At 47.8% G+C, this 20656-nt stretch overlaps 1 protein-coding gene across 5 annotated transcripts in view; it reads left to right on the forward strand.

Moving 5' to 3' along the window:
• Positions 1-12003: 12003 nt before the first annotated feature.
• Positions 12004-20656, forward strand: part of AKR1A1 (aldo-keto reductase family 1 member A1) — a 53521-nt gene continuing 44868 nt past the window's right edge. The window contains exons 1-6 of one of the 5 annotated variants that reach the window (XM_062191194.1): positions 12060-12344; positions 16907-16996; positions 18860-18979; positions 19131-19282; positions 19863-20058; positions 20350-20549. In XM_062191194.1, coding sequence (XP_062047178.1) covers positions 16916-16996; positions 18860-18979; positions 19131-19282; positions 19863-20058; positions 20350-20549 — 749 coding nt within the window. In that variant the 5' untranslated portion in view covers positions 12060-12344; positions 16907-16915. Of the gene's footprint in view, positions 12345-16906; positions 16997-18859; positions 18980-19130; positions 19283-19862; positions 20059-20349; positions 20550-20656 lie in introns of all 5 variants that reach the window. The other 4 variants (XM_062191190.1, XM_062191192.1, XM_062191195.1 and 1 more) reach the window with 4 other exon arrangements.

Genomic DNA, 20656 nt, shown 5'->3' on the forward strand with positions numbered 1-20656 from the left:
TAAATTTATGAGTAAAGGAGAACATGTAGATTACTGTTTATAGCCCTTCCCGATTTTCTGATGAACTATGATCTTTTTACTTTTTTCTTTTAAAGATTTATTTATTTCAAAGGCCTTGTTAGAGAGAAACTGCTCTCTGCTGCTTACTCCCCAAATAGCCACAATGGCCAGAGTTGGGCCAGGCTGAAGCCAGGAGCTTGGAACTCCACCTGGGTGGCACGTGGCACATGGTGACTAGGGCCCAAACACTTGAGCCATCTCCTGCTTTCTGAGGCATATTAGCAGGGAGCTGGATTGGAAGTGAAGCAGCCAGGACTGAACTGGTGCCCATATGGGATGCCGACCTCATAGGCAGCAGCTTAACCTGTTGTACCACAATACTGGCACCTGTCTTTTTACTTTCTTTTCACTGGAATTTTGATTTAATGGAGCATTAATCCTTTGAGTATAATGTAAACTGGAAATATGTCATCTCAAAAGGAAAAAATACATATTAAGAAATCCTAGCTTGCAAAATCATGAAAGGTGGGGACACAATTTTTTTTTTCTCTCTGACACTATAGTTAATGTGTGTATGATGTATAGAGGCAGTAGAGTTGGGGTCAAAGCTGGTTACTCTGCACCTCTGTTACATAGTCCCACTAGAGGGCCACTGATTAGAGGGTTTTAAAGGGTTTTTGGTAAATACCAAACTGGCTCTAAGCTCCAGTCACACAAAACTCAGTTTCCCAATTGAATTATTGTTCTTCCTTCTTAAAAAAAAAAAGGATATATTTATTTATTTATTTGAAAGAGAGAGAGATCTTCCATCCTCTGGTACAATCTCCAAATGGTTGCAATGGCCGGGTCTGAGTCAGGCCAAAGACAGGAGCCTGGAATTTCATCCAGGTCTCCCATGTATGTGGCAGAGGCCTAAGTACTTGGGCTACCTTCTGCTGCTTTCCCAGGCAATTAGCCAGTTGGAAGTAGAGGCAGCTGGGACTCAAACCAGTGTTTATATGGGTTGCGGCATCCCCATGCCAGCCCTATTGCTCTTCATTTAACAAATATCCCATGGGTACTTATGAATCGGGCACAGTGCTAGACCCTGGGGATATAGCTGTTATTAAGACATAGTTCCCTACAGTCTACTTGGAGATACAGAATTTAAGTAATTGCATAATTGGCTTAATTATAGTTAGAAGTGCAGAGCAAGAGGCCACTTATTTAATCAAATGAGATCTGAAGAATGAATAAGGATTCCTTAGTTAAAGGTGATGAAATGGGGACAGTGTCCCACGCTAATTGGACAGCTTGGCGAAAAGCCTTGAAACTGGACGAAGCTGTTGGAAAAGCCTGACATTTTGTGTGACAGAAACTAAAAGTCAGTGGAAGGAGGAGCATGGGGGGAATGGTGGGAAATGATGCTGAATTGTTAGGGGTCTGCTGATCTAGGACCTAGGACACTTAAGTTTTTGTTTTGTTTTAAGATGTCTTTATTTGAAAGGCAGAGTTACCGAGAGAAACAGAAAGACAGAGAAAGACCTTCAGGGCTGGTGCTGTGGTGTAGAGGGTAAAGTCGCCGCCTGCCACATCAGCATTCCATATGGGTGCCGGTTCGAGTCCCGGCTGCTCCATTTCCGATCCAGCTCTGCTATGGCCTGGGAAAGCAGTGGAAGATGGCCCAAGTCCTTGGGCCCCTGCACCCACGTGGGAGACCCAGAAGAAGCTCCTGGCTCCTGGCTTTGGATCTGCGCAGCTCCGGCTGTTGCAGCCATCTAGGGAGTAAACAAGCAGATGGAAGACCTCGCTCTGTCTATCCCTCTCTCTGTAACTCTGCCTTTCAAATAAATAAATCTAAAAAAAAAGAGAGAGAAAGACCTTAGATCTTTTAGACATAGGTGTCTTAGTAATCTTGAAACCATAAGGTCAAGAAGAATTAAAAAAAAAAAAAAAGAAAAAAAAGAGAGGAAAAAAAAACCCCACTAGGTCAAATGTCCACCCCAGGAGTTTTAATGCTCCAGCCAAATAATTGTGTAGCCTTGGCTTAGTCTCTATCTTCAGTGACTCAATTTGACGTACTATGGAGTTAATGTTATACTTTTCTCATATTCATGCACAACTCTCAGAGATGCTGTTCAGAGGATGAGATTATTACTTAAAGATTTGTTTATTTGAAAGGCAAAATTACAGAAAGAGAGATAGAGCTGGAGCTGGGCTGATCCAAAGCCAGATGCTGGGAGTCTCCTCTGGGTCTCCCATGTGAGTGACAGTGAGGGGCGGGGCAGAGGACCTTTCTGATAAGTAGCAGCAAGGGCAGGGATCGCTGAGAATCCTAGCTGGTACTCGAAGAGCAGTCTCCCAACACCGACTCGTTCAGAACACTAGTCCTCAGGTTCTTTGTCTTCAGTCTGCATGTACTTCTCTCATACTTCCTTACTGTTCTCTTTTTCCTTATACCCATGTAAGGTTGTATAGAACACTCAGGACAAAATTAAATAGTAACAATAATAATCTTACTTTTAGTATATAGCTTTCACAAAGAAAGCATACCAATTTGTTGATATTTTAATTCAAGTTTTTATTATAGGTAGACATTTATCCATTTTTTCTACACTGATGATCCTGTGATTTTTCTCCTTTTGACCTGTATTGTAGTAGATTATATTGGTAAGTTTCTAATGTTGAATTATCCTTGCAGTCTTGGGGTAAATCCTACTTGATGATGATCTAACATTACTATCAGGGGCCTGGGATTGTGACATACCAGGCCGGTACAAGTCCTGGCTGCTCTACTTATGATCTAGCTCCCTGCTGATGTGCCTGAGAAAGCACTGCAAGACGGCCCAGGTCCCTGCACCTCTGCACCTACCTGGGAGACATGGAAGAAGCTCCTGGTTTTGGCCTGCCCCAGCCCTGGCCATTGAAGCCATCTGGGGAGTGAACCAATGGATGAAAGATAACCTCTCTCTGATTCTCCCTCTCTGTGACTATGACCTTCAAATAAGTAAATAAATCTTCAAAAGAGAGAGAGAGAGAGAGAGAGAGAGAGAGAAGAGGAAGAGGAAGAGGAAGAAGAAGGGAGAAGGGAGAAGAAGAAGGAGAAGAAGAAGCACTCTGGGGCAGAACTGTGACCTCCAGCACTTGGGCAGTGGGAGGAGCAGCAGTGTGGCTAGGCAGCCCAGCTTCTCAAAGGCTCTCAGTGTGCCGTGGCCCACTGGCACATGGCACACACCCTCCTCACTGCCAAGATGCCCAAGAGGAGGGTCAGCTCTGCCAAAGGGGCAGTGAAGGAGGATCCAAGAGGAGGTCAGCACGGTTGTCGGCGAAGCAGGCACCTATAAAGTTGAAGCGAAGACCAAGAAGGCCACTGGGAAGGAAGGATAAACCATCAGACAAAAAAGTGCACACAAAGGGAAAGAGGAACAAAGGGAAATCAGGCCGCGGTGGCTAACCAAGAAGCTATAAGATTTGCCTGCGGAAAATGGAGAAACTACAAATGAGGAGAGTCCAGCCTCTGATGAAGCAGAAGAGAAAGAAGCCCCGTCTGATGAATGTCATACACCGTCCTTGTCAGTAGCCCCTGTCTGCTTCTTGTACAGTCCAGAGGAATGTGTTTATCAACTATTTTGTAAATGCAAGCTTTTTAGTAGTTCTGGAAACATTTTTAAGAAGGAGGGAAGCCCACCTCATCCCATTTTTAAAGTGTAAATGATTTTTTTAGAGGTGAAATCATTAGCTGGTTGTTTATTTTTTGGTACAAAATAGTGGCATATTGAATTACAGGTGGCTTTCACTGTCTTGAGTCAACTTAACATTCCATAGGTGGGGGTGGTTTTTATATCCTACAATACAACACATACTAAATGGCAATTTGGAGTCTCAATCGTGCATTTAATCTGTCTTGCCTATTTTCAATTACTTCTTCCATGTTTAGTAGAATTGTTTCCTACAGAAAACCACCCCTTGTTGCTGTGTCAGAACCATGTGCACTCTGTAACATCTTTGGTTGTGGTCGTCCAGTTTTCCTAACGATTTTGTTAATGTGCTGGGAAAGACTGAAAATTTGAGTCTGTCGTGTATATGATATTAAATTGTGATTGCGTGGGATTTACGTAACAGCAACATTTGAAGATACTGGTACTTGATAGCCTCTTAAGGAAGAGCTGCCTTCAAATTAGAAGTTGGAAAGTCACTGGAATAACTTTTAAAACAGAATGACAATTCATGGCTATTTAGACTTTTGGCATATATGTTAAGAATTGTGTACAAATTAAACTGTCTGTGTGTTCATTTTCAACACCAATAAAATCTCAATTATGGACCAAATGGCCACTGTGACCGAGGCTGGATCAGGTTGAAGCCAGGAGCCTGGAACTCCATTTGGGTTTTCCATGTGGGTACAGGAGCCTAAGGACTTGGGACTCTTCTGTTCCTCTCCTAGATGCATTATCAGTAAGTTTGTTTGGTAGAACAATCTGGACTCAAACTGGAGCCCATAAGGATGTTATAGTCAGCAGGCTGCTTAACCCTCTAACAACATCGACACTCCCACAGGTTTTTGTTTTGTTTTGTTTTGTTTTTTTATTTGACAGGCAGAGTTAGACAGTGAGAGAGAGAGACAGAGAGAAAGGTCTTCCTTCCGCTGCTTAACCCCCCAAATGGCTGCTACAGTCGGCGCTGCGCCGATCCGAAGCCAGGAGCCAGGTGCTTCCTCCTGGTCTCCCACGTCCCACAGGTTTTTGAAACGGGAATATTTAGCTCTTCCTGGCTAACCTTGTTGGGCAATAGCTTCACAGTTTAAATGCATAATGAAACCAATGCACAAGGCACAGTTTAAATGCACAATGAAACCAATGGAAGACAAAACACAGGAAAGATATATGGTCTGAATGAAGAAGGATGGAGAACATGTGGGAGAAGAGGAAAATAACTGAACTGCATAATCAGGAACAAATACAGCTAAGGGAAACATGGCTTCCCAGTGGCAATGAATGCCTTTGGTGACAGACACATGTGAGTGGCTTTTGAAACCAGCACTTTGATCCAGCTTCCTGCTAATGTGCACCTTGGGAGGCAGCAGGTGATGGTTCGAGTGAAGACCCATATTGAGTTTCTGGCTCCTCATTTCAGCTTGTCCCAACTCCAGCTATTGTGGGCATTTGGGGAGTGAACCAGTGAATGGAATAGCCATCTCTGTTTCTCTCTGCCTTTAAAATTTTTGGCTAATGAAAAGAGAGAAAATTGTACTTGTTGGTTTCAGGTAAAAGCTTTAAGAGGAAGTGTGGGGGCCAGAGCTGTGGCGTAGTGGGTTAATCCTCCACCTGCAGTGCCGGCATCCCATATAGGCGCCGGTTCTAGTCCCGGCTTCTCCTCTTCCAATCCAGCTCTCTGCTATGGCCTGGGAAAGCAGTAGAAGATGGCCCAAGTGCTTGGGCCCCTGCACCCATGTGGGAGACCTAGAGGAAGGTCCTGGCTCCTGGTTTCAGAATGGCACAGCTCCAGCCATTGCGGCCACTGGGGAGTGAACCAACGGACGCAAGACCTTTCTCTCTGCCTCTCCCTCTCAGGATCTGTAACTCTACCTCTTAAATAATTTTTTTTTTTTTTAAAGAGGAAGTGTGAGTTCCAACACGTTCTGAACCAAGGTGAAACAATGCCTTATGTTTGCCTTTTTTTTTTTTTTAAGATTTTATTTATTTGTGTGAGAGGCAGAGTTACAGACAGGGAGAGAGGTCTTCCATCTGGTGGGTTCACGCTCCAAATGGCCACAGCACTGCAGCTGGGCTGATCTGAAGCCAGGAGCCAGGAGCTTCTTCTGGGTCTCCCACATGGGTGCAGGGGCCCAAGCCCTTGGGCCATCTTCCACTGTCTCTTGGGCCATAAGCAGAGAACTGGATCAGAAGAGGAGCAGCTGGGACATAAACTGGTGCCCATACGGGATGCTGGTGCCACAGGCACGAGGCTTAGCCTACTACGCCATAGCGCCAGCCCTGCCCTATGCTTTCTATATAGTTAGTGTTCTATCAGCCTGAGATCTAGAATGTGGGCTACATAGAGCAGAGTCTTAAGCTGACCCGGGGTGAAAATGAAATATGTGTGAAAACTGAATCCAATTTTATGAAGATATTGAAATTCTGGGGTTGTTACTGCCACAAAACTCATCTGGAGGTGGGTGTTGTGGTGCAGCAGATTAAGCCGTTGCTTGTGATGCCTATATCCCATATGAGAGAGCCTGGGGTTGAGTCCCATCTCCATCTCTGTTTCTGATCCAGCTTCCTGCTAATGTGCTTGGGAGGCAGCAGATGACGGCTCAAATACTGAGGCCCTGCCAGTTATATAGGAGATCTGGATGGAATTCCTGGCTCCTGACCCCCAGCCCCAGCTGTTTCAGGCAGGTGAGGAGTGAACCAGCAGATGGAAGATCTCTCTCTCTTTCTCTCTCTCTGTCCCTTCCTCTATCTTTCATTCTGCATTTCAAATAAATTAATAAATAAATCTCTCTTAAAACATTTATCTGAGTATTTTGGGAGGATAGGTGGCAGGTCTATAACCACTATCTTCAATTATTATTATTTTTTATTTTTTAAATGGATAATTAATTTTTTAAAGATTTATTTATTTATTTGAAAGGCAGTTACAGAGTGGCAGAGGCATAGAGAAAGAGACAACTGCAGTGGCCGGAGTTGGGCCTATCTGAAGCCAAGAACCAGGAGCTTCTTCTAGGTCTCCCATGTGGGTGCAGGAGCCCAAGGATTTGGGCCATCTTCCACTGCTTTCCCAGGCCATAGCAGAGAGCTGGATCGAAGAGGAGCAGCCAGGACTCCAATCGGCACCCATACGGCATGCTGGCACTGCAGATGGTGGCTTTACCTGCTATGTACGCCACAGCACTGGCCTCTATTATTATTTTTTAAATGAGAGAGAGAGTGTTCCCATCTGCTGGTTTACTCCTCAAATGTCTGCAACAGCCAGGGTGGGTCAGGCTGAAGCCATGAGACTGATACTAATTCAGGTCTTCCATATAGGTGGCAGAAGTCAAAGTACTTGAGCCATTATCTGCTGCCTCCCAGAGTCTGCACTGTCAGGGAACTGGAGTTGGGATGCAAACCCAGGTTCTCTGATGTGGGATGCAATGTCCTAACTGCTAGGCCAAACACATACCCCAGTTATTTTACTATTTATTGTTCTATTTAAGATGTCTCCTTCTTCTTGTGTTAACTTTTGTATTCTTTTAAAGATTTATTTTATGTATATGATAGGCAGAGCAACACAGAGAGAGGGAGAGACAAAGATCTTCCATCTACTGATTGACTCTCCGATTGGTCACAACAGTCAGGGCTAAGCCAGGTTGAAGTCATGAACCTGGGCTGGGATCATGATGATATTACTGAGCTAATAAATCAAATCAAATCAACCCTGAATTATCTTAAATTTCATTGAGTCTCTTAAATTTCATTGCTAGAGCCAGATTAAGTTGGGTTTTCTAAGGGCAACAAAGAGTCCTAATTTTCCCTTGAGTGAGTGCAGGAGGTCATGAGAATATAAAAAGGGAGTCTTAACTGAGTCCAGGCTGGTCAGGGAAGGCTTCTCAGAAGTGATGTCTGGGGAGTAGGGTGCATTTGAAGGAAAGAATGTTTTATGTTGGGGAAACATATAGAAAGTGTCAAAGCTAAGAGACAAGAGGAATGGTTAAGAAACTATCCGCCATCCTCTCAGGTACTCAAACTGAAAACCTAGGAGTCACCCAGACTCTTCCTTTCTTTCTTTTCTTTTCTTTTTTTTTTACAGGCAGAGTGGACAGTGAGAGAGAGAGACAGAGAGAAAGGTCTACCTTTTCTGTTGGTTCAACCCCCAATGGCCGCTGCAGCTGGCGCACTGCGCTGATCCGAAGCCAGGAGCCAGGTGCTTCTCCTGGCCTCCCATGCAGGTGCAGGACCCAAAGACCTAGGCCATCCTCCACTGCACTCCCGGGCCTCAGCAGAGAGCTGGCCTGGAAGAGGGGCATCCGGGACAGAATCTGGCACCCTGACGGGAACTAGAACCCGGTGTGCCGGCACGGCAGGTGGAGGATTAGCCTATTGAGCTGTGGCGCCGGCCAGACTCTTCGTTTTTTTTTTTTTTTTTTTTTTTTTTTTTTTTTTTGACAGGCAGAGTGGACAGTGAGAGAGAGAGACAGAGAGAAAGGTCTTCCTTTGCCGTTGGTTCACCCTCCAATGGCCGCCGCGGTAGTGCGCTGTGGCCGGCGCACCGCGCTGATCCGATGGCAGGAGCCAGGTGCTTATCCTGGTCTCCCATGGGGTGCAGGGCCCAAGCACTTGGGCCATCCTCCACTGCACTCCCTGGCCACAGCAGAGAGCTGGCCTGGAAGAGGGGCAACCAGGACAGGATCGGTGCCCCGTAGACTCTTCCTTTTTAACCTCTTCCTTCAAATGGATCACTAAGGGCTGCCAATTCCACTCCTAAATCGTTCTAAAATTGTCCACTCCATGATGAGGGTGGGAGCTGCTGTCCTGGCACAGACTCATCATCTCTTGATAAGGTGTGAATAGGCAAGCAGCTAATTAAGTCTGAATAAGCTTAATCCTTGTACGTCTTTTTTTTTTTTTTTTAAGATTTATTTATTTACTTGAAAGTCAGAGTTACACAGAGAAGGAGAGGCAGAGAGAGGGAGAGAGAGAGAGAGAGAGAGAGAGCTGTCTTCCATCTATTGGTTCATTCCCTAGATGGCCGCAACAGCCAGAGCTGTGCGAATCCGAAGCCAGGAGCCAGGAGCTTCTTAGAGCTTCTTACAGGTCTCCCACACGGGGGCAGGGGCCCAAAGATTTGGGCCATCTTCTACTACTTTCCCAGGCCATAGCAGAGAGCTGGAGTGGAGTAGCCAGGACTTGAACCGGCACCCATATGGGATGCCAGCACTGCAGGCAGCAGCTTTACCCACTATGCCATAGTGCCGGCCCCCCTAGTAACTCTTACAATGTAACACTATCGCCGGCGCCGTGGCTTAACAGGCTAATCCTCCGCCTTGCAGCGCCGGCACACATCCCGGTCGGGGTGCCGGATTCTATCCAGGTTGCCCCTTTTCCAGGCCAGCTCTCTGCTATGGCCCGGGGAAGGCAGTGGAGGATGGCCCAGGTCCTTGGGCTCTGCATCCGCATGGGAGACCAGGAGAAGCACCTGGCTCCAAGCTTTGGATCAGCACGATGCGCCGGCCGCAGCGGCCATTGGAGGGTGAACCAACGGCAAAAAGGAAGACCTTTCTCTCTCTCTCTCACTATCCACTCTGCCTGTCAAAAAAAAAAAAAAAATGTATTTATTGGCTGGCGCCGCGGCTCACTTGGCTAATCCTCCACCTGTGGCACCGGCACCCCGGGTTCTAGTCCCGGTTGGGGTGCCAGATTCTGTTCTGGTTGCTCCTCTTCCAGGCCAGCTCTCTGCTGTGGCCTGGGAAAGCAGTGGAGTTTGGCCCAAGTGCTTGGGCCCTGCACCCACATGGGAGACCAGGAGGAAGCACCTGGCACCTGGCTCCTGGCTTCAGATCGGTGCAGCGGCCATAACGGCCATTTGGGGATGAACCAATGGAAGGAAGACCTTTCTCTCTGTCTCTGTCTCTCTCTCTGTCTAACTTTGCCTGTCAAAAAAAATTTTTTTTCATTTGAAAGGCAGTTAAAGAGAGAGAAAGAGAGAATATCTTCCAGCCACTTGTTTCACTCCCCCAAGTGGCTACAATAGCCAGATCTGGGCCAGGCCAAAGAACTCCATCCTGGTCTCCCACATGAGTAGTGAGTGAGTGGTAAAACTGGGCCATCTGCTGCTGCTTTCCTAGGAGCATTAGCGAGCAGCTGGAGCTGCTGGGACTAGAACTGGTGCTCCAATATGGAAAGCTGGGGCCACAAATGGCAGCTTAACCCACTGCACTGGTGCCCCCCATTATAAATTTGATTATTTTTTTTTGAAATGCAGAGAAACAAAGATATACACAGAGAGAGTTTCAGTGCTCATAACAGCCAAGGATGGGCCAATCTAGAGCCAGGAGCCAGAAACTCCATCTGAGTCTGCACTTGCATGGCAGGTATCCAAGTACTTGAGTCATCACCTGCTGCCTCCCAGGCTACACAGCAGGAAGCTGGATTTGGAAGTGGAGCCAGTACCTGAATGCAGGCACACCAATATGGGATACAGGCATTCCAAGTAGTTTATTTTTTATTTATTGAATTTTTTTAAAGAATTATTTATTTGAAAGACAGAGTTAGAGAGAGAGAGAGAGAGAGGAAGAGCCAGAGAGAGAGAGAGAGAGAGAGAGAGAGGTTTTCCATTCCGCTGGTTCTCTCCCCAAATGACTGCAATGGAAAAGCTGAGCTGATCTGAAGCCAGGAGCCAAGGGCTTCTTCCAGGTCTCCCACATGGCGTGCAGGGGCCCAAGGACTTGGACCACCTTCTACTGCTTTCCCAGGCCATAGCAGAGAGCTGGATTGGAAGTGGAGCTACCAGGATTTGAACCAGTGCCCACAAGGGATGCCAGTACTACAGGCGATAGCTTTACCCACTACACCACAGTACCAGCTTCCTCTTTTTTTTACACGCTTGATCAAGTGATACCCCCCCCCCCTTTTTTTAACTGAATTTGGGCTTTGGTATTTGAGGGAATTGAAAAAAAATTTTTTGAAATGTATTTATTTGGGGTTAGTGCTATGGTACAGCAGGTAATGCCACTACCTATAGTACCAGCATCCCATATGGGTGCTGGCTGAAGTCCTAGCTGCTCTACTTCCCAACCAGCTCCCTGCTAATATGCCTGGGAAAGCAGTGGAGGGTGGCCCAAGCACTTGGGACCCTGCACCCACGTGGGAGAATGGGAAGAAACTCCTGGCTTCGGACCAGCCCAGCTCTAGCCGTTGCAGCCATTTGGGGAGTGAACCTGTGGATGGAAGATCTTTGACTCTCTCTCTCTCTCTCTCTCTCTCTCTCTCTCTCTCCATAGTTCTGCCTTTCAAATAAATACATCTTAAAAAAAAAAAAAAAAAAGTCAGACTCAGCAGAAAAACAACTGGAGTCCATCAGACCTTGCAGAAGATGGTGGAAACAGTGAAAGGGGATACACAACGCTGTGTTTGCTGATGGTCTTTGCTGGCTAAGATGTGCCTGAGGGATCCTATTCTGATCCCATAAGCTGGATCTGTGTCTTATACGACACTCTGGACATGTGGTCCAACAGGACACCACTTATGTTGGGAAATGCTGAGGAGTAATCCTAAGGTGTGTGTGTGGGAGGAAAGTGCCACTGAGTGAGTAGTGAGGGAATACAGATAGAGCTGTATGGGACAACCCAAGCATATAAATGCAATGGACTTCACAGCCCAGATCGGCAAAGGCTATTGCAAATCTCTGATCAATTTAATAGCTGTGTGTGACTTCGGGGCAAGTTATAAATAGTGTTCACCTTTAATCAGCCGTTTCTGCTCAATCTGTACAATGGATCATGAAGACCTCACTCACAGACGTTGGGTGTGCTGGTGACAGGAGTTACATTGTTACATTGTAAAAAAAATCTATACCTGTGTCCATTTTATGATTTATATTTTTCTGCAGGTATTCCGTACTACAGTAAAAAAGGGTTACAAGAAATAAAAATAATGAAGTGTGTTCCTCATCCAGGGCTGTTGTGTGATCTGGATAAAATCAGGTTGGTGAACTCTTTGCCTCCAGGCCTGGAACAAACGCGCGGCGGGAGGCCAAGGTTCCTAGAGAGATCAGGAACTTTCTAGGGTCTGGAGCCTGGAGACCCCCGCGGTCTTTTCTGTTCTTTGTGTTCTGACTGCGCTTTGGCCTCAGTGTGCCTGAACTAAACACCGGGGTCAACGTGGGTGAACTCTGAGAACTCCACCGATTCGACTCTACGAAGGGAATACGAGGGCAGAAACCACACACACACCTGGCCCAGGGCTCTCCCGACTCGGGAAGCACAAGGGATCCACCGGTCTAGGGCGCCGGCGCAGTGCACTGTGGGCCAGCAACGACACTCACGTGACCGGCGACACCGTCTTTCCTCGGACCCCAAGTTCGGCAAACGCTCGCGGTCAAACCGAGGTCCGAGCTCCGGCCAGTCCGACATCCGGCGCTCAGGGGAGGGGACGGGGCAGCCTCCCACCGACGCCTCCCAACCCCTCGGCTCCCTCCCGGGGAGGCCGGGCTGCAATGGGGCGGGGTCCGCCCCGCGCGTGATGCTGGGTGCCCGGCCCCGTGCCCTCCCTCAGGGTGGAGCTTCCTCCTCACCGCCAGACTTAAGCTGAAGCCCTTGGCCACGCGGGAGGGTGTGGATTGAGCCCAGGTCACGGCGTGTGCGCTCGCTCTGTGCTCGTGCCGAGGTGAGTTTCCTGTGCCGCCGGCCCGTCCTGCTCCCGCGGGCGAGAGCCCGGCTGCTTCCCAGAGGAGCGCGCGGCCCCTGGGCGGCCAGACGCGGTTTCCGGTTTGAGCTGGTCTCTGCATCTCCGATGGCTTCTCGGTTTCTCTGAGCCTCAATTCCCTTAGCGGTTAAGTGAGTTCCCGCGTCAGAGCTGTGGTAAGAGTTAGGACTGAAAGCTTGGCGAGCGCCTGGCTCCCAGTAGTTGCTCTGTGAGTTCCAGTTGGCATCTTCCTGTTTGCTCACCTCCACGGTTTTTCCAAGCGCTCTGCTTTTCCTATGGAGGCACACGGGTGCATCCCAGATAGTAGCACGAATTGAGGGGGATGACAGTGGAGAATTTGCCTCTGGGCGCCTACGTTGGGCCCAGGAAAGATGGGGCCTGTTGTTCTGATGCCGCAGAGCTCTGTTAGGCCGGGATCCCAACCTCCTCTGGATGGGGCTGCTGTGAGTTAATGCTTCCTTCAGACTGCCCAACCTCAGGGCTGCAGGACCCCCTAGAACAGCCTTGACGGTTCTGACCAGGCCTGTTACTGGGGCAATCTCAGTATGATCCTGTCTGGTGCGCTGGACTTTTTTTTTTTTTTTTTTTGCTGATTAAGGAAGTGTTTTGTTTTGCAGACATGATTCTTTACTGATTTCCCAAGGAGTAAAGGAAAAAAGTGAATCAGTGACTTCCTCAAATACCCCTCCAGCTGGCTAAGCTCCATCTCCCCATTTACAGCCTCTGTGTGCTGTATGTGTCTGCATGAGTGGATATACATGTATGTATGTGTATGTGTATGTGTGGTTAGGCACTCTAGGAGTGACAGTCTGACAGATGACAGACCCCAAGCTCAGAGTACCAAATTTTGTAGGAAATATAATGGGAAATGTAGGAATGTGTGCAAGGTATAGGTATACATGCAGACAAAAACCTCAGTGATATGCACCAGCTAAGAAGTGGTGGTTGGCCTGGAGGTATGTGACTTGGGAAAGGAGAGTGTGTAGTCAAGCACCTGGTGCTGGTGCTGCAAAGTCTAGAAAATGGGAGCCGGGCCAGGCTTTGGAATCTGGACTTTCTCCTGAGGGGAGGGGAGAACTGCCGAGGAACTTGAGCCCAGGAGTCACGTGGTTGCATTTGATGAATGGATTATGGGAAGACGGGCCACTCTGGGAGCAGAGAGATCCATGATTTGGGTAAGGGGTTATGGTGAGGAAGCTAGGGCAGTGACAGTGGAGGTATATCTGGATGGACTTGACACAGGCTTAGGAAATGTTTTTAAATTCTATTTTCAAGAAGTTTGGGAATATTTATTGCAGTCTTAAGTCTTACATTATGTTTTAAATCAAACTGTCTTTTTCTATATTTATAATATTAACAGTATTTTTAACCCAGCCAAACAGCCCAAATGTGCACCAGTATTACCTACTTAAGGTGGTTTTTCAGGCTGGCTTTACATACAGAAGACACAGTTTTCTCCCCCACTGCCTACCAGATAATCAGATAACACTCAGATCCCTCAGGGAACTGCAGATACTTTCTTTAGATAACTTTTTTTGAAGCCCTCATGGATTATGTTGTGAACTTACCTGGTTTGCTTTACTACTTGTTATCTAAACCCTGGGTTCTTTACAGAAAGGGGAGCATAAATCAGGCACCGTGCAGAGTCCTTTCTATATAGTACCGCTTGAACAGTGGAGCTGAGATTCAAACCCTGGTCTGTGTAACCCCAGAGCCTGAAATGTTTGCTTTGCATTTTGCTTGCTGCTGATTTTTTTCTTTTTTAAATATGAGAGGCAGAGAGATAGAAAGAGAGAGGGCTCCCAGCTCCTAGTTCATGCCCACGCTCAGGACTAGGGAGTACTGAAGCTGGGAGCAGGAGTTGGGAACTCAGTTCAGACAGGCCACAGGAGCCACTATTGGCAGCCTTCAGAGGTCTCGTTGGCAGGAAGCTGGAATCAGAAGCCAGAGCTGGGACTCAAACCCTGGCACTCTGATTTGAGCATATTAATTACTTGGCCAATTGTGTGTCCCTGCTGCTGGTGCTGCTTTTGGATTGGAGGAGTAGAATTTTGGACTTGTTGAGTCTCAGATATTTGCAGGATGTGAGTTGAATGTACACAGCTAGAGTGGGAAGAATCAGGGCTTCAGGTAGTAACCAAAGACCTGAACTCAACCACGAAGTGAGAAGAGACTTGGGACAAAGTTCCTGGGGACACCATCTGCGGGATGTGGAGGAAAAGCCCAGCAGCCAGGAGCACTCATAGATGCTGCTGCCCCAGTCTGTGGGTCTCTGGGTTCCGTGCATGTAGGCAGCACCTGCGGAGCCCTCCTCTGAGAAGGGAAGGCGGAACTCCAGGAGAAGGAACCTGGACACTGAGTTGGGAGTAATAGAACCTGAGACCTGATCCTGCGCTCTTCTCTGCCCCACTCCTGGCTTCTCACTTTCCACCTCGAGATACTGGGAGGGTTTGTGGTGCTGCCTGAGATGCAGCAGGTGCTTCCTGGCAAACCCAGGCCTGGTGTCTGTTCATTGAAGAGCAGCCTGGAAAGCTGTTGTTTTAGGTTGAGCAGGCAAAGAATGACCTTATCCCAGGGAGAAACATCCAGCCTGCTGCTGCCATCCCTCCATTACCCCCTTGGGAGTTTTTGTCCTTTGATGGTCTTTTTAGGACTTCTTCCCTCTTTGCTCTAAATATCTCACCCCTTTTGGTTTTCACTTTCACCTGCAAAAGAAAGGAAGAATTAGTAGTTAGATTTCTTCCTTTTCCCCTCTGTAGGGGAGGCTTTTGTTTGAACTCTTATCCCAGCTGTAATTTCAGAGTTCTCTCTTGCATACTGGAAAACAGTTTATTGTGAGGCCATCAAGCCCTGGAAACCAGCCAGACCCTGTTGGCAGCAGGCTACCAGCTCGCACCTGTGAAGTCCAGAACATGGTTGCTTGACCCCTGAGCAGTTTGGTTACAAAGAGTGTTGCCCTCAGCTGTCTGGTTTGCTGGCCAGATTTAAGCAGTTTTGTTTTTGCTGTAGCAGAAAGAGTGATTTCTGTTACTAGGTTATCCTAGACTATAAAATTCTTCCTGGGTCAAAAGTGTTAAGAAAGATGAGTAACTTGTTTTATTGCCTACTTTATCATATGTGCTTTCAGAACTGGGAAACTGAGGTTTTATATATATTTTTAAAGATTTATTTATCATTTATTTGAGAGGTAGTTACAGACAGAAAGGTCTTCCATCCACTGGTTCACTCCCCAAATGGCAACAGTTGCCAGAGCTGGGCCATCGGAAGCCGGAAGCAGGAGCTTCTTCCAGGTCTCCCCTTTGGGTGCAGGAGCCCAAGCACTTGGGCCATCTTCCACTGCTTTCCCAAGCCATTAGCAGAGAGCTGGATCAGAATAGAAGCAACAAGATTTGAACCAACGCCCATCTGGGATGCTGCTGCCGCAAGTGGAGGCTTAACCTACTATACCACAACACTAGTCCTGCTGGTTACTTTTTTCTGTAGTCTTTGTGCAGCCCCCATGCAGATTCTGGTTAAACCTCTTTCAAATTGTGCTGATAGTATCTGTTCGCCTTCTCCCTCAAGGAAGGCAATTAACCTATTTCAATGTGTATCACTTGGATTTAGCATAAGACCTGGGATATTCAACTTTTCTAAACATAACAAGTATTCTTGGGCCATTTGGAGAGTTCTTTTAATTTATTCATTTATTTTATATGTTAGTTTTTATTTACTTAAAAGGCTGAGCAACACAGAGAGAGAGACATCTTCCATCCCCTGGTTCACTCTTCAGATGTCCATAACAGCTAGGGCTGGGCCAAGTCCAAGCCAGGAGATAGCAGCTGCATCCTAGAATAGCACATGGGTGGCCTCAGCACTTGAGAGTCATGGTCTACTGCTTTCCTAGGATGCATTAGCAGGAAGCTAGATTGCAAGCAGAGTAGCTGGAACTCCACTGGCAATCTGATATGGAATGTGGGTGTCTCAAGAAGAAGTATAATCTGCTACACAACTATATGTACCCCTCATTTTTATTTTATTTATTTGAGAGGCAGAAAGAAGAGAGAGAGTTCCCATCCACTAAGTCACTCCCTGTATGTCTACAATGGCCAGAGCTGGCTGGTGCTGAAGCTGGGAGCTGGGAACTCAATTGAGGTCTTCCCACTGGATGGCAGAAACCCAATCACAAGAGCCATCACTGCTGCTTTCCAAGGTCTATATTGGTAGAAAGGTGGAGTCATCAGCCAGAGCTGGAAATCATGCCCAGAACTTTAATATGGGTCATAGGTGTGTTAAGTGCTAGACTAAATGCCGTTGCCCACCCCATGCCCCATATAGAGGCTTTCCAAAGGGGGATGTTTGTTTCAATCATTTAACTTTGTTCAGTTGGAAATTTTCATCTATATAATTCATTACCCAGAATCAAGGTCTTCCCTTCCCTATCTACTTCCGGACCCATGTTTTGTAGTGATGTTGGCCAGCAGGTGGCTGAGGCTCAGACAGTAGCACTAACCCCTACACCATTCTCTTCCCATCTGTTTCAGGGGACAGTGATGGCTTCCTGTGTCATTCTGCACACTGGGCAGAAGATGCCCCTAATTGGTCTGGGCACCTGGAAGAGTGAGCCTGGCCAGGTGAGGCTGGGGGAGGAGGAGAGGGACTTGGCCTGTGCTAGGGAACAGCAGGATTTGGTGGAGGAATCCTGCCTTCTGCCTCAGCAGCCCCGCCCTCCCTCCATAATTACTTCTAGTGGGGACGCAGCTGGAGGGCGGTGGGAAGAGACCAGGGAAGAAGGGATCGACACTGAACCCTTGGCTTCCTCAGGTAACACAGGAGGGGCTGAGCAGCACAGCAGAGCCAAGGAACAGGAAGGACACATTCCCTGGGTCTCACAGTGCTATGAGTCCTAATACTCACTTAGCACCCTGTGCTGTGAGCACGTCTCCTCTCCCACACTGGGCTCCTTGAGGCCTGGGCTTGTCCCTAGTGTGTCCAGTGTTATGAACATAGCAGCTGTCAAGCTTTGCAGAATACCTTGGTCAACTGTATAAACCAAGGCTAGCATACTTTTTCTTAATGAACCAGATGGTTAATATTTTAGATGTTGTTGGACAGCTTACTAAATGGAGGTGATTATAAACTTACATAACTAATAAGTGGCTATTTCGAAGTCTTAGCTCAAGGGATGTTTAAAAAAAAAATGGTTACTTCCGTTGGTATAGACATACGCAAACAAGGAGATCCTAGGAATAGAACCTGCTTTATATTTTATTTGTTTGTTTATTTTTATTTGAAATACAGAGAGAGAGAGAGATCTCCCAGTCTTTGGTTCAGTCCCCAAAGGTCTACAGCAGCCAGGACTGGGTCAGATAAAAGCTAGTGGCTGGGAACGCAAACCAGGTCTCCCAGTAGATGAGTAGACCAATTACCTACTGCCTTTCAGGGTATGCATTAACCATCAACTGGATTCTGGAGCAGAGGTGGGACTTGGATCCAGTATACAAGTGTCTCAAGCAGAGGCTTAAAAACTGCCCCAAATGCCAGCCCCGAGACCTGTTTTCTTATGGTTAACTTAGCTATGAGGTTTAGCTTCCGCTGGGGATGGGCATTTCATATTCTCTAGTTCTTGGAAATCTGAGTCAGAGTTAAGACAGATTTGGGTTTTAGGTTTGGGAGAGGTGCTAGCAGGCAGAGCAGCCTCTTCTGTCTGGGATTTAGGCTAGATGTGATGTGGACAGATAGCCACAACCTTTTTTCCCATTTCTTTCCCTCAGCTGCTTGGGACCTTCTGGTTGGAATCAATCCATCTCTTGATATATGCTAAATGCTGGGACATATTATTAGTTTTTGCTGGGTCAGTTTCTCATGGCTCGTTGGTAATGCACCTTGTGGGCTGGGAGGGTAGAGGCAGAATGAAAATTTGAGGCATCCAAAGAGGATTCTGGTCCCCTGGACCAGAACCATCTTTCATCTTACCCCATGGCATGAATGGCTTTGGTAAGTCATGCTCCCTTGTTTTTTTTTTTTTTTAACTTTTATTTAATAAATATAAATTTTGAAAGTACAACTTTTTGGATTATAGCGGCTTTTCCCCCCAATAACCTACCTCCCACCTGCAACCATCCCATCTCCCACTCCATCTCCCATCCCATTCTTCATCAAGATTCATTTTCAATTATCTTTATATACAGAAGACCAACTTGGTATATACTAAGAATTCAACAGTTTGCACCCACACAGATACAAAAAGTATAAAGTACTGTTTGAGTAGTAGTTCACCATTAATTTGCATAGTATAACACATTAAGAACAGAGATCCTACATGAATAGCAAGTATACAGTGACTCCTGTTGTTGATTTAAAAATTGACAATTTTATTTATGACGTCAGTAATCACACGCCTGCTCCCTTATTTGTAAACCTTGGTGGGGGAAGGGGAGAGCAGGTGCGGTTTTTGGGGCAGATCAACAGAATTGACTTCTCCTCTGACCTGGCAGGTTAAAGCAGCAATTAAATATGCCCTTAGTGTGGGCTACCGCCACATTGACTGTGCTACTGCATACGGCAACGAGGCTGAGATTGGCGAGGCCCTGAAGGAGAACGTAGGACCCGGCAAGGTGAGCAGTGGGGCTACAGAGAGGATTGGGGTGAAGAAGCCAGAGGCTGGGGCTGGGGCCTGGCTGGGGAAATCCAGCATCAGCTCCTGGTGGATTCTGTCCCAGAGGTGCAGGTGGGTGAGACGGGTGCCCTCGGCTGTTCTCATCCCAGGCAGTGCCCCGGGAGGAGCTGTTTGTGACATCCAAGCTGTGGAACACCAAGCACCACCCTGAGGATGTGGAGCCTGCCCTCCGGAAGACACTGGCCGACCTCCAGCTGGAGTATCTGGACCTGTACCTGATGCACTGGCCTCATGCTTTTGAGTGAGCCTTGCCAGGGCCTTCATCTGGGGAGTCTGGGGGTTGGTGGGGATCTGGTAGTAATGTATAGTGAGCAGGGAACAAAGCTGTATAGGAACACTCATCTGTGTAGCAAGCCGAGGAGCTTGGTAGTAGAACCTCTGCTATAGTCAGGAGCTTAGCAACAGAACCAGGAGCTTCTCCTGGTGCACAAGTGGTCCTTCCCCTCTCTCTATTCATTAGGGTTCTGTTGAGCTAGGCCCTGGGGTTTCTGTAATGAGTCAGTCCCAACAGGGGGATTGAGAGGAGGCTGCCACCAGCACTGTGCCCACACAGGGAGAAGGCGGGCAGGGCAGATAACTCCTGGGGAGCGAGGAGGTAAGAAGGAATTCCCAGAGGAGAAGAGAAAGTGGATCGAGGAAGCAGAGGAGACAATGGAAGTTCCATGTAGATGTGACACCTGCATTATGAGCTGCAGGATGCAAAAGCAGAGCGGTTCCTGATTCTTGGCCCTTTGTCCTCTCTGGGCTTGGGTGTGGGGCAGAGGCAGGTAGGGCAGAAACCTGGCATTGGTGCCCATACTTATGGGTGTGTCTTTCACTAGACGGGGAGACAACCCCTTCCCCAAGAATGCCGATGGGACTATGCGTTATGACTCCATCCACTACAAGGAGACCTGGAAAGCAATGGAGGCGCTGGTGGCTAAGGGGCTGGTGCGGGCACTGGGCCTGTCCAACTTCAACAGTCGGCAGATCGATGATGTGCTCAGCGTGGCCTCAGTGCGCCCCGCCGTCTTGCAGGTGAGCACAGCCAGCAAGTGGTGGCTTGCAGGGTTGTGTGCACAGGCACTTGAGTGAGCTGGAGCTGGTGTCCTTAGTGGGGTGGTTAGCAAGTGGTCAGAAACGTGGTGCAGAAGTCCTCTGTAAAGATGGGCATTGAAGCCATGGAGACAATGGAATTGCCCGTGGAACATGGTGGGAAGAGCAGGCTGAGGGGAAGTGGGAGATCAGCACTGGAGTTGGTTCCTGACATGTATGGGGCCAGGCCAGCTGTGTGTAGCCACCCTGTGTGATGGCTTGTTCCTGTTTCAGGTGGAATGCCACCCATACCTGGCTCAGAATGAGCTGATTGCCCACTGCCAAGCTCGTGGCCTGGAGGTGACTGCTTACAGCCCTTTGGGCTCCTCTGACCGTGCTTGGCGCGATCCTGAAGAGCCTGTTCTGCTGGAGGAACCCGTGGTCCTGGCACTGGCTGAAAAGTACGGCCGATCACCAGCCCAGATCCTGCTCAGGTGCGTGGTGTTCTTGGGAGAAGGGGCTGTGGTCAGAGTAGGGAGGCAAGTGTTAAGGGCTTTCTATTGTATTTGAGGGCTAGGTGTTCACATTCCAGGGGGCCAGG

The sequence above is a fragment of the Lepus europaeus genome, chromosome 5 (genome assembly GCF_033115175.1).
Source record: "Lepus europaeus isolate LE1 chromosome 5, mLepTim1.pri, whole genome shotgun sequence".
In the NCBI taxonomy this organism is placed as follows: domain Eukaryota; kingdom Metazoa; phylum Chordata; class Mammalia; order Lagomorpha; family Leporidae; genus Lepus; species Lepus europaeus.